Source organism: Carlito syrichta, unplaced genomic scaffold (genome assembly GCF_000164805.1).
Source record: "Carlito syrichta isolate Samal-C Ts95f unplaced genomic scaffold, Tarsius_syrichta-2.0.1 Scaffold301054, whole genome shotgun sequence".
NCBI lineage: Eukaryota > Metazoa > Chordata > Mammalia > Primates > Tarsiidae > Carlito > Carlito syrichta.
The window spans coordinates 58,377-72,795 of record NW_007245150.1 but is presented as its reverse complement, the minus strand read 5'-3'; the positions used below and the strand labels follow the sequence as shown (position 1 = coordinate 72,795).

At 35.9% G+C, this 14,419-nt stretch overlaps 1 protein-coding gene across 1 annotated transcript in view; it reads right to left on the bottom strand.

The window, feature by feature from the left end:
* Positions 1–14,184, bottom strand: part of LOC103257030 (cAMP-regulated phosphoprotein 21) — a 30,781-nt gene extending 16,597 nt beyond the window's left edge. Inside the window, 9 exon segments of the mRNA XM_021710758.1 lie at positions 2,880–3,020; positions 3,740–3,799; positions 4,468–4,546; positions 5,944–6,088; positions 10,015–10,104; positions 10,886–10,927; positions 11,944–12,110; positions 13,853–14,023; positions 14,109–14,184. Of these exon segments, the coding sequence (XP_021566433.1) occupies positions 2,880–3,020; positions 3,740–3,799; positions 4,468–4,546; positions 5,944–6,088; positions 10,015–10,104; positions 10,886–10,927; positions 11,944–12,072 (686 nt within the window). The 5' untranslated portion in view covers positions 12,073–12,110; positions 13,853–14,023; positions 14,109–14,184.
* Positions 14,185–14,419: the final 235 nt, after the last annotated feature.

Here is a 14,419-nt window from a genome sequence, read left to right as displayed (position 1 = left end):
TTTTTCAACTTCATCTCCAAAGAGCATGGCAACAGACTTTTAAAACCAAATAGATAATTTTCCACAAAACAAGATTTATCTTCGCTAAAACTGCCAACAATGATTCAGATCCTAAAAACTGTGATTTGTTATTATTAGAGAAAGAACTTTTAACTCATCCTCTTTTTTTTTTGTCCTAAAATATATCCCTGAACCACTACCACTATCCACCCATCCCAAGAGTTACTCAATAATGGATGGTCAGAAATGTAGTTGAAATAGAACAGCAGAACTCAATAGCTGTAGATTCAACATTATGGAGATCACACTTCAGGACATACCTTGAAAGTTCATGACTTACAGGCATTTGGCTTTTGTGTTTAGACATAATTTAGGTGGTATACAAGAAGAAGAAATTAGGCAGAGACTGAGCCCTGATGTTCCTACTGTAGCAACTGTACCTTCCAGAGGTGTTCTCTACACACACTCACTATGCACTCTTCCTAAGGGCATACATGTGTGGGACTTATTTGTAAACAGCCATTAAACAAACAAACAAAAAAAGCTGGTGCTCTTCTGGCAGTGAAGAAGTCTAGTGATGTGATGCTTATTAATTAGAAAATAAAAGTTTTAAAGACAAATTATATTATCTAGTGATATTTGAGAATTTTCAGGGAAAAACAAATTTAGAGAAGAACTGACCAATAGAACATTTTGAAATCATGTAAATGTTCTATATGCTTCATTGAATGTGAACACTTAAAATGTGGCTATCCTGATGAAGTAACTGAATTTTAAAGTTTAAATTTTATATAAGTGTAATTAATGTAAATTAAAATGTAAACAGCCACATGTAGCTACTATATTGGGCAAAGCAGGATTAGAGTTGCCACTCAAAGTTTACCAAGAGCCTAGATACAATGTTTAATTTCCTCAAAGGCCTTCCTCAAGGAAACAGATCTCAAACATATGTACTAATATTCATAACAAGGTGACCGAAAAAAACAAGTGAATTAAAGATAAATCCACTAGCTGGGCTCGGTGGCTCAGCCTGTAATCCCGCACCTTGGGATGCTGAGTTGAGTGGATTGCCTGAGCCTGAGGGTTTGAGACCCGCCTGGGCAACTTGGTGAGACCTCATCTCTACAATAAATAAAAAAATTAGCTGGGTGTGGTAGCGCGCGCCTGTAGTTCCAGCTACTTGGAAGGTTGAGGCGGAAGGATCGCCAGAGCCCAGCAGGTCGAGGCTGCGGTGGCCGGGAGCAGCCATTGCACTCCAGTCTGGGTGACAGAGTGAGACTCCAAATCAAAAAAAAAAAAAAAAAAAAGATAAATCTACTATTCACCAGTTGAAGCTATCGAATTTGATCTACTTGAACTATGGGGTTTTCCATGTTTGCTATGACCTTATAGACAAAGAGGAAGAAAAAAATTAAAAGGAAGTAGTCTATTGCTTTTCTATTTAGCAACAAGTATGTCCCTGAATTATGGTATCTAAAAACCAAAAAACCAAAAAACAGAATGAAGAAAAACAAACAACAGCAACACAATAACAACAAAGACTATTTGATAAAGAGGAAAGATGCAAAGAATTAAAGAACAGCGACCTTTAATTCCCATTACCATTCACAATATGAGGCATATGTGTCAACCATCAGATAAAGTAGAAAGGTGATACATTTTAAAATGTGCTTTGCCAGAAGAGTAGAAAGCAACCACAGGACCTAATAATTCTGAAGCTTCAATGACCCTTAAACATTATTCACTTTAAGCGGTCCTGCAGATATATAAGTAATTTTAAGTCCAGAGAAGTGGAGTGCTTATTGTGCCTGAGATAATAACCAAGCTTGGTCCCAGATCTCCTAGTCTGTGCTCTCTTCACTACAACTTTTACTCCACCTCTGTTGAACACATAATGATCCTTGAGTAAAGAAAGCCTCATTTTCATCCCCATTTGCCCCAACCTCTGGTAAGCAGAAAATAATGAGTATTTATTTTAACCGTGATACTCTGCTTGACACAAAAACTCCCTTCACTAACATGTCATTCCAAAAGTCCATGCAATTTACAGTTTGCCAAGGACACTGTGAAAAAGAAAATTATAAAAGTGAATGTTATACTTAGGGATGGTTTTTGGTTTACTACAGAAATGGCCTGTACTATATATATATATATAGGCTCAAGAGAGTTCTAAATTTCAAAGAAAATAACTACTCATTATTCTGGTTTTAGTGACTCAATGGGACAGTAAAAAAGGTATTAAGATAAAAACAAGCAATTATTTTAAGTAGAAAAAAACTTATCATCTTTTTTAGAGTTAAATCTTACATATACCATTTGGCTCAAAACTTTCATTTTACAGGTGAAAAAAACAGAGATGGCAGATTTTAAATGATTTGCTCTAAGTCACACAGCTAGTAAGTAGAACTGGGTGTTAAAGAAAAGATTTTTGTTTCCAGTTTCAGAGTTTTTTCTTATTCTAGAAGCCACAATAAGATAGATGTATAAAAACCAGAGAAAAAGAAAGGAAGAAACAATTGTATGTGTGTCATAGTTGTTTAAAATATTGGTTGTTTTCAATTTAAGTTATACTTTGACATAAAATCTCCCATAGTTTTGAATGTAATTTCATAGAGTGCTGACGAGAGAAAGAAAATTATACTTCAGGAGCTATGTAAAAGATCAGGGAATAAATCTACTTTATTGCCTGAATTTTATAAACTTTCCTGGATCTCAGATAATCGTCTACAGATAAATGCCACACTACTTCTGATAAGAGCAAGAGATAAATAACACTGCACATTTTAAATGTCATGTACTTTGAATTTTATACTGTGCTCTTGTAAATGAATCCATAAGAGAAAAAGAAAATGCTAAATAAGTACAGTGATGGGGCTTACATTCTGGTGCTGCTGGTCTTATTGATGATTACAGATTTTCCCGTTTGATCCACATTGTGATCCAAGCCAAAATAAGCTGCCACCCGATGGACAAGCATCCTCTGATATGATGACATCTGAGGGAACTTTTTATAATGATTACTGGAGCAGAACACAAGAAAAAGCAGAATCAGCATTTTCATTTCTTGCCCAGAGTATATTTTACAGGTAGACACACACAAAACTCTTCTATCTAAACCACTAAACCTATTTCATTTCTGACATCACTTAATGTCCGCATTTCCAGACAAATTTTCCACTTATTATAGATTTATGATTAAGCTGCAATAAGTATCTTTGTTTCATAGTTGCATATTTCTCTTGCCAAGGAGGCCTTAATGTCTGTTGGAGAATGTTCTATTTTAGTCCATGATACCTTATCAACAGGGCCAGGCACAGGACAAATGACATGACATAATACGTGATTGCAGATGCCTATCTGGAGATGTGTCATTACAAGGTTTACACTGAAAATGGCACAATTATTTTCAGGCATAACTGACTGCAGCCAGCTGGAGCCCATTAAAAAACTATAATAAAAATGAAAAGGGTCGCTTCTTGTTATAGTTACTCTATGCTAATCAGTGGCCCTCTGTTTATAGCTATTTTGTTAGGAATTTAACAAGCAGGAGCACACATGGTCCATGCAACAATTCTCATTAGCATATAGTTCCAAACTCGGATAACATCTCCATGTAACAAATCAAGAAACATATTAAACTACATTTTATCTATCTCTAAGTCATTTCAAAATGGATAATTTAACTAAATACCAAAGTAGGACACATCACAAAATTAACTAGCATTGCAGCTAAACATACTTGTTGTCACCAATGAAATCAATGATTTCCTGCTCCATTTTCAAAAGTATCATCCTGTCCCTGCAAAACAAATGTTAGAATAAAAAGGTTTTATGTACTCTACATTCTCAAATACCTAAATAATTCAATGTATGGAAAAGATTATTTAAATATATGCTGCAGCAAACCTATGTTTAACCCTTTTCTGGAATACATTGTCCATTTACGTACTATTTCATTCTACTTTAGATTATGTCTTATCTCGTTTGTTAAGTATTTTGTAATATATAAATTTTGTAGTCTTAATGTTAATTATGACATGCAAAATTTTAGGACCATAAAACACATCAAATGAATAATACACTTTAAATTAATAGGAAACTAGAACAAAGCAAATCTTAAATAGTAACTGTAGAAGGATATATAAATGCATTGAAACATAAATATATTATTTGACATCAATAATTGTAATTTTCTGTTTTTCTCCCTTAATATCTCTTTGTGACAAGGAAAGCAGAGCTGTTAAATTATAATTTATTCACTCTGTAACTATCTAGTTATTGAGACTCCCTTTAAACAGTGAACATGCAAACCATTAGCAGAAAAGAAAAAATACAGGAGATTGTTTAAGACATCGGGAAAGGTATTTGCATTTTATAACGGCCTTCTTAGAAGTGTTGAATTAATAGCTTTGATTGTAACATTCTATTTGGTCTTTCTGAAAATAAGAGACTCATTTAATAATTTACCTGGAATTATTCTTTAAAGTGTTAATCAGAAACTCGTGTAAGTCTATGCCTGTAGAATCCGTGTATTCTTGGCTGCAATCTGAAACAAATAGTAGGATGGGATTGTCAGGAATGATGGTGAGAAGGTGGGGTGGAAAAGATTTTCCTAACCTATCCCATTTCCCTCCTGCTTAGGTAAATTTTAGATAAAGCTACTGTCATAAAAATACATGTTTCAAAACTAGCAATCTGGCAGCATAACATCAGAATGAAAATTAGACTTGAGGATTGAAAACACCCAAGAAATTCTGACTATGGAAAGATCCAAATGTCATGGCAGGGCAGGTGGGCACAGGCTGGGTGTGGGGCGGTGGGGAGGTGGAGTTAAGCACCATGTGTTCGCTCGAACTATAAATCAACAAGGGCACAAACTCCATGTGACAGGCACTCCCACTCTCAGAGAGAGCTCAAGAGTTTAAGATCCCATGAAAGCTTTTTTTCCTCTCCAAACACAGAAGGACAAAAAGTGAAAGTTTTGTTAGGAGACTATCTAAATATTAACCAGTATAAAACACAGGAGAGCACTAAATATTCCCAAGTCTTTTAAATCTCCCAAAGCTGACCGAAGCTTTATTTATAGAACTGTTTTAGAAACCTGAACTTCTTTACTCTCATATAGACGTTGGGTTTTAGATATTCAGCAGCTGAGACAACCATTATAAGCAGATAAGTGTCTATAGAGCATAGTATTAGAGGCAGTAGTCGTTCCTTAGCTGATCCGATACCTTATTCTTTCTCAGTCACTTTTTAAAAGTCTACTGCAAGTCTATTTGTGGCACTCTTCATCTTAGTTTTGTTCAACAATATGAATGGCAACAATTTGAATAGCCTAGATTGTAGATTTGCGGTTTTAGAAGGCATGACTTTGCTTGGAAAACTATTTACTGCAGGAGGCATGTGTATTTTTTAAATGAATACCGTATGACAGCCTATGGGTGCAGAAACTAACTTCATCTGTGCCAGATAAAATGTTAATCATATATTCCACTGAAATATACACCTGTGTTTGGGAACCACACATCACTTATCCACTGAGAATTGCTAATTCACTATCTGTCTTTTAAAGTAAGCATGAAAGTTAAGCTATAAAACTGAGTGTCATTACTGTTCACCAATTTAGTTCATTGGTTTAATCAACTTGAATCAAGGGCAGATTTATAGTTAGTCCTTTGTACAAGCTGGTCATTGAAGGCAGAAGATTCACATATGACTCCAAAGAAATTTGTGATCCTAAAAATAACTTTTCTAGCAACACAAATAATAACACCATGAACAGAAAGGAAATCAAGTTCATATCTTTCAGACACGCAAATATGTACACATAAAATTGCAGGCAGGGTTTGGTGGGAGGTGAATATGCATATGAGATTTAGAATGTGTTCTGTGATTACGTGTGTGCCCAAATTGAGTAAGTTAATGAAACATTTTCACATTCACCTTTCGATAACATTCTGATCTTGGGTTTTTCAGAGTTTTTATCTTTGTTTTTATCCTTTTCTTTTTCTCTTTCAGAGTCATCTTTCCTAGATTTATCCTCCTCTTGCAGGCTGGAAAAACTGGAAAGCTGTAAATGAATTGATTCCTGTTGAGGAAAAAATATAATAATTTAGGGCCAGATTTAATAATCTCTGTCTGGTTTTCATTTTGCATAGAGGTTATTAAGTACAGAAAAATGAAAGCCAGGTAAAGATTTTTCTTTTCTTAAATGGTAAGAAATTAAACCTGTCAGAAAATTAATTGCCCTTTAAGGTGACTTGAACTTCAGAAGTCAATGGGAAGTCATAAGAAACACCTACTACTACAACTTTGACTCATGAATATTAACCTTAACCAAGTTACATTCCTGTAGATTACACTACTTATTTTCTTAGGCTTATTTTTAAACACCTAGGAAGAATGTATCAGTAAGCTTGCATCACAGCCACTATCTTTTTAAAAAAAAAGGCTTCTGCAGTTCGATTCTATAACTCCTTATAAGGAGAAATTAGCACAAACACAGACAGACATTACGGATCATAATTACAGATAGAACAGACATAAAGAAAGTCCCTAATACCTAATTTACAATAAAAACTATTTTAGAATGAACCATGTCCACAATGATTTCTACTACTATGAAAAAGCAGACTGTATAATTTCAGGAATCCTAAGGGTGGATTATTGTCATAATTGTTTATAAATACCATTAATAAATCAATGTAATGTAGTTACAATAAGATTGCCTTTTAGAAAAGGTGATGAGTAGAATTATATTTTTCATAGGTAATACATAAATATTTAATATTATTTTTATGTTAGTATCAGTTAATCCTTTCAAAATATAAGATTCTCTTGAACTGATGCCTGATATAAGATTGAGTCTTTGCCGTACTGGGGCTGGATCCACTTTCATATTTATTTATCTTGCATTCAAAACAGATCATTTTGCATTACCTCACATATAACAGCCATTTGATTGATATTATGCTAACTGTTTTGAAGAAGAATGAGCCAAATCATGTTTTTTTTGTTTTGTGAAAAACCTATGCTACGATGAAAACTATGACAAATTAGCAGACATTAAGCCCACTTATTCTTATGTAAGAGATCACTTGGTGGGGAAGTGCTCTTCCACTAGTGACATTAAAATTTATGAGGTAGGAGAAAAAATTCCCAATGACTAATAATGTCTCTCACTAAAACTAAACTAATACTTACACTACATGTGACTAAATTGATGCCTGTACTGCCTCAAATTTGGGATTCTTAATGACTCTCAGTAAACTTGGCTAATCTAACAAACATTAGACAAAAGTCCTCCGAAGTCAAATTTCTCTTTTTGGGAGGGGCTCTATTGTGAATTCCTTGCTTCACTATGCTTAGAAAGTCATACAATATAAAGGATGAAATAAAACACACTTTCATTGTAAATATTTATCTTAGCTGGGCTTTCTGACTTCCACATGTTTTTCCTGGGGATAGATGTATACAAAATATGTAAAACTGAGTGTAATTTGATTATAGAGTCTTTTGCCACATAGTTTGGGACAGAAATGTCTTGATAAGCAAAGGTTCAGGTAGGTTCTAAGGATATGATTTTCTTCTACTGGTTAAGGAAACCACTGGAACATTTTTTGCTCAAAAGACAGGGCTGTGGGTAGGGAAGACTCACTTTGACAATTAGGAAGAAAAACTGAGGGTTTCTGGGACATGAAAGTGGTCTCATTGCTTCTTCAAAACTTACTGAACCATTCAGCCTCTCTAAGTATAAATCTAAAATCGTAGAGGCTCGAACATGCATCATCAATGCACGAGCAGAGGCCAAAGAACATCTCTACAAAAAAAATGTATAAACTGATGCCATGTGTTGACAGATACTATACTCAGAAAAAAATCTATCTTTTCTATACATAAATATACATTATGGTGTTGAAAGAACACACAAAAGTGCTATAGAGTTGGTAAAAAACAATCTGTTATTTTTTAATATTTTTATTGATATGCTCAATAATAAAATACAAGTGTTAATAAATACATTGGTACAGGATAAGTTTATATCCAACAACAGTAAAAGAGTGATTCAAGTTGCAGTAATACACTGATAGGTAAATAGTATAACATTAGAAAAGCAAAATTCCTTTAACTTAAGGACAGACTGAACCATTAGGTATGGGTCTGAGATCAAGTAATACAGGTAGCAAGAGTTCTTCCCACACTGGAAAATGAAGGCAGTTTTCCAAATACTGTGAATATACAAACATTGGGGAAGCGATACAATCCATATACTGTATACTTCTGCCAGTGTTCTCTGGGATTCAGTTCTCACATTTTGTAAATGCCGGTGGTACCTAATGAAGGCATTGCATATAAACTCAAAGGTCTGCTTCTTTAATCTCTATAAAAGTAGCATAGTCATTCGCTTATATATGTGTCTGGGTATTTTCTATCAGCCCCTTTCTCCCACCACTCCTCAGCTAGTGCAAAGAGAAACTTGCAGGTGCTAATTCTCTCCTACAAAGCTAGTCTTGGTTTCTGAGCTTGAAACCAGCAGGAACAAAGCACCGTTTGCACCTTATTTCTCTGCACCACTTGTATAGGAAAACTGGAATTAGGTCCCGGATCTATGATACAGATGATCCCTTAAAAAATTTCCTCCTGGGGTCTTGTCAAAGGGGACAAAAAGCAGATTAAGTCTATAAAGGCTGTCTTTCTCTGCCTGGCATTAAGAGTGGGGGACAACGTGGGGCATTACTTTTCCCAGGGTCTGTCATTTTGCAGAGTTAACATAGATCTTGTGCAGTACATTACAAGCCATCCATCAACATTTAATGATACAAGCCATGATATTCACATTATTCCTCCTTTTCAATTTCCATTAAAAAATAGAAGCACACATAAAATGCTGAAGAAAAGCCACACATTTCTCAGAGCCCAGTAAAATAAAGCGTGTGTATGAAACATAGTAATGGCTACTGAAAGATAGCCTGTCCATGCCTTATGACATGAGTGGCATGTTAAGAAAATGAGGCTAGAAAAAAAATACTCTTAGGACAAAATCTATAAGGAATTTATTTTTGGTCCTTTTAAAGAAAGTGCTCTCAATGCTCTCTGTGTCCATGAGGGGAATTCAGAGTATTTCAATTAAAGTAAAAAGAGAAAAGCAAAATAAAACCAACAAAAATAATTATATGGTAATCAATTTTCCCTCCCCTGGGCTCAGATAAATCATTTTACTTTTGTCTTGACTGCTCTCAGCCTCTGATAAAATAAGTGAAATTCCAGCAGCAAGACTATTTTTATAAAAGCTAATGTGGTGCCTGAAAAGCAAACAAAAATAAATATGATGTGAAATTTTCCATATTGCCAGAGAAAAGTTTTGTTGAACTTTAAATTTTTAGAGCCTAATAATCTTGCTGTAAGGAGCAAAAATAAGGGTAGAAATATGCAGCGAGATATTTAATAATATTAACTTAAAGTCACCATCAGCTCACGTTTACTTCTGGATCATTTTTGCAGTATTGAGAAATCTCCACCAAAGGCCATAAAATTATTTCTCCAAAGTTCAATGCACCTTATTCACTATTTCTTAAGTTTCATATGTGCCAACAATTGTGTTGTTTCTTATAGGCAAGTGCATTTTGGGGAGCTGAGAGGTAAGATATCTCCAATAAGGAAGGAGACAGGATACTTAGGACTATATTTGGTTCAGCCTTATCAAGAGAGAGCCTTTGAGGAAATTCAGCACAACTGTGCTTACTTTTTATTTAACTTTTAATCTAAATTCTTTTGAATTCCTTTCCACTTTGCAGTTTTCAGAGGGTCTGGAAAAAAACAAACGTAATACTCTGTGACAAACCATTAAACTATTTTAGAATGTTTCATAAGCAGGGGACGAAGCCCCCCAAAAAAAGATTTCTTTTCTTCAATTACATTTTTCTCCCCCAAAACACGGTTTAACGCCACATTGATAGTCATGCACACAAAGGTGGATCCCGTTCATGCAATTAATGATAATGACGGGGGTTATACCTGATCCTGCAGACTTTCACCTCCTGGTCTGGCTGAAGATTCCTCACAGACAGCAAGACTGCGAGTTAGTTTACCTTTTCCCGCTCCTGACTGGGAGAGGGGAAAGACAAGGAAGGAAAAGAAAATAAAGAAAACAAACAAAAAACATTCTCAGACTTGTCAACTCATCTCCATGTTTACATAACATCCTCAAATGAGATTTTTAAAACCAAGCGTCAAGTCTGCCAACCAGCACTGTCTAGGTTTGCTGAAAGCACCAGACCTCTGAGTTGATGGGGATGGAGGTGAAGAGGAATGTGAAAAGGTAAATTTAGAAATCACTTTAGCAGACTTGTGCCTGTCAAACTGGGAACTCATGAGGAACAAATTGCTGCCATTTCAGGAAAACACCCGTAGAAAAAAAAGGACAAAACTAATTTCCACTTAAACTAAGTTTGGAGGAGATTTGACTGAGACGATGCTTAAAAGAATGAAGACTATGTACTAAACAATGGTACCTGTTTACTTCAAGGCAGAAATCAGTTTGTGAGATCAAAACACCTACTCCAAATTTGACTTAAAATAAAAACAAAAACAAATCACTATTTGTTTTGTAAAGTACTGTCAAATCTCCATGTGTAAAAGCAGTATCAAATACATACATATGCAGCTATTTGAATCAGAAATTCTCTAATTAAAAAGTATACAAAGCGAGAAAGAAAGATATGCGCGAATACAATCCCACTGAAAGCAGACAGCACCAGCACAACCGGGATGCACCACAATATTTGCACACAAAGATCTGAATTGTTAGCAAATCGTTTAGCTCGGATTTAAAATATGCAATTTGTATCCACAATATCAGGTCTATCTAGAATCCCAAGAAACCTACCTTGGATTTTCTTCTCTCTTGGTTCTGAGCCTCCAGTCGTCTCTGTACGTTGGAAACAAAATAAAACAAGCAAACAGTAAACCAACAAGCAGCAGAGAGAGAGAGAGAGAGAGAGAGAGAGAGAGAGAGAGAGAGACAGACAGACACAGAGACAGAGAGAGACAGAGACAGAGAGAGACAGAGACAGAGAGAGAGAGGTGTCACTGTCACTACTGGCTACAGTAGAAAAATCAATAATAACAGTAACAAAACATCATAACCGCTAGGGAGGACTCCTTTAGCTTTGAAAACTTTTGACTATTTAACTTTTGGCTTTCTCTCCTTACAGCAACTGTAGGAGAGGAGGAAATGAAAAGCTGACCTTGAATGCTTTTTGCCATTATGTGGTTTTCTGCCTTTGCCAACTGCTGGGATATAAAGAGTTAACACTTCCTAGTTTAGTTCAAAGAAAATCGATGCTTATGCACAATTTGTTAGTGGAGTTTGTTTTCCATCTACTAAATCTTTTTCTGTTGTAACTCATGGTGTATTTAATCATGCTTTAAAATTCTTTCTAGTCTTCCTCTCTGCCCCAGCCCCCAAGTGCTCCCTCTCTCTTTGGTTGGGGATTCTGGGGTTAGGCTTGTTTGCGAAGGAGATTTGAACCTTAGCATGCCCGTGAAGGTCAAAGGAGCATGTCTTTGATTCTTAGTTTACCATGAAGTCGTTTTTTATCTTTCCATGGAATGGCAAGTTCATTTTTAAAACTCAGCTAGCCTAAACCTGCCTGGGGAAAAGCTCGCCACATATAACTTGAGGTGATCTCGAAATTGGTACTGGGATGTTGTGTGCAAGGTCACGAAATAAATATTTTCCTTAGATATTTTACACCTCAAAAGGTGTTTTAGAACACGGTTCAGCTAGGAAAAAGGGACTAATAATTGAGAAAGGAAGAGATTAGCATTACAGATTTAACTAGTCAAATTAAAAAGTCTCACAAATTTTTTAAAGTATTCTAGAAATAAAGGGAAGAAACCGCACAGTTGCATGAGAATGAGGGTCTCTTCAGGCTCACTCACCTGAAGTTCCAGCTTCTCCTCTTCATCCAGACTTTCCGATTTAACAATACCATTCTCTGGAGTTGCCGCCTCCTGCTCAGTCCCTCCTTCCTCTGCTATCGCCTGATTCAGGTCTCCTTGCCCAGACATTCTCCCAGATGCAAATTAAAAGAACAAGGTTTTATGCCCTAGAGGTGAAGATATCAGAAAACAAAGTCAGTGCTGGGTGAAGTATTTACTATTCTTCTTTAGATATTTCATTTCTCCTTTTATATTCAAATGCAAATGAGTAACTCAGGCATCCTTGACAACTGTATACAAAAGGAGACTAAAACAAGATGAAATCAAGTACCTAAGGCATACACAAGAAGCAGATGCCATCACCCCATTCACATCTCCTCCCCCAAAATGCACACACTTGTGAATATACCTTGACATCAAAGTGGATCAACAAATCTTAGAGACACACAACTCCTACACAACTACCAGTCCCCTATGGCCCCCTACAAAGTAGAAGAACAAGAGAATATTTCCTCAACTCTTAAACAGATAACCCTAGACCTCTGACTCAAGCATTGATATTGATTGTTCTGCAGCATCTCTAAGATGACTCAAAAATTATTTGCAGGTTTCAAACATAGACATACTTTCCCAGGTAGAAGGAATATAGTACTCTACAAGGGGCAAAAATCAATCGAAGAAATAATGATTCAGTATAAATATGGGATCTAATTTTGGCAATAAACCTTTCAGGGTCAACATTTCCAGGCTTCAAGCTGACAGCTACATTATTAAAAGTATAAGCCCTCTCCCATGCTCCTGTCAGTTGCTGGTGCTACAAGAGCCTGCGGAAGGAAGTCTTTGGCAGGCAGCTCTAATGAAGCTATCGCAATTGAGCTTCACTTCTCCAGGCTCACAGTAGAATACTACACAGACACTGGAAATGGCTTTTCAAAGTTAAAGCCTGGCATTATTTTTTTTCTCCCTACATCAATAAAAGCCCTAACACTTCCCCTTCTGATGTGCTGTCAAATAAGTTCATGAATAGTTTAGCATGTACTTCCTCTTCATTTTTTTAAGCTGTGAGAAAAATAAACAGAAGAAGGGAAGGAGGAAGGAAGGAGGGAGGAGGAGGAGGAGGAGGAGGAAGAGAAGAAGAAGAAGAAGAAGAGGAGGAGGAGGAGGAGGAGATGTTGTTTAGAAAGTCAGTCCTTTTACAAAAATCCCAAGCAGTAACTGTCCAGTTTCCAGTCATTACAATGGTAATTATTATTAGATAAATTATTGTTTTGATTTTTTTTAGCGTGTTTAATTGCCATTTACTAATTTAGTAACTTTATTTCCAACTGGAAATAGGAAGCATGAGAAAAATCTAAACCACAGCAATTTTTATTGTAAATTTACTAAACTCTATCATGACAAAACAGATAGTATCTATGGTATCTTTAAAATGCACAGGTTTATTTGGCAAAGGATTGTGGGAATGTACAAAGAGACATTTTCCTAAAGGACTTGTGACTGGTAAACAATACTTTCAGATTTGAAGAGGTTTTCAGATATTCCATCCAGTGCATTCTGAATTTCTCATACTTCAGTGGTACTCAGTATGTGTGGTTAACAAAATAAAAAAAGTCCTGTTTTCCAATGGTAAACAGCTTGTTTCACCATGTATTGGGTAGGGGGAGAAGAGGGAACTTTTGTTGCCCTAGCTCATTTTTCAAAGCATTTCAATAAAAAAAGCAGATTGTGATTAAATTTAAAACAGAGTGAACAAATTGATCTCTAATTTTTCAAACCATAATCCAAATAAGTCTCAGATACCGATCCTTCTCTCAAGGTTATATCAGTGAACCATTCTATGCAAGCAGATATATTTATATAATAGCAATAAAATACAGATGAGATGACAGCCAGACAACAAGACCTTTACCTTTCGTGCAGAATTCCTGCTGTAGGTCTTGGTGACTTACTAGCGGTTTCTGTCGCTCTACACCGGGAAAATCCACACAAGTCAGAGACAACTGGAGTCCCATGTCCCCATTAACAGTTCGGAATGCCCATCTCCATGCGATTCCCTTACACAGTGTGACACATCGTCAACCTGAAAAAAGATGAAAAGTAAATAATAATCATTGCAATCATCATGGTAGGGCGAAGGACAAAATAAATAAGATGGGGTTTCTAACACTAATGACCAGCTTCCAGCAAATCACGTTCACAGCTTGATCCAGTTCCACCTGTCTCAAGCTGCCTGCTTCTTCTCTAATGAAGGCTACAGCCGGCTGTTCAAGTCAGAACGGCACCCACGCAAGGAGCTAAAATTAACAATTGCATTATGCACCGAAGATTACTCACTTCAATTTTAACCTTTTTTAGTGAAATCTCGCACTTTGTATTTAAAAAAAAACAAGTTTGTGTGTTTGCCTCAGTGAGAGCCAAGATCACCTAAGAGCAAAAGTCTTGCCTCCTTTTTCTAACCAAAGTCTTTGCCTGAATT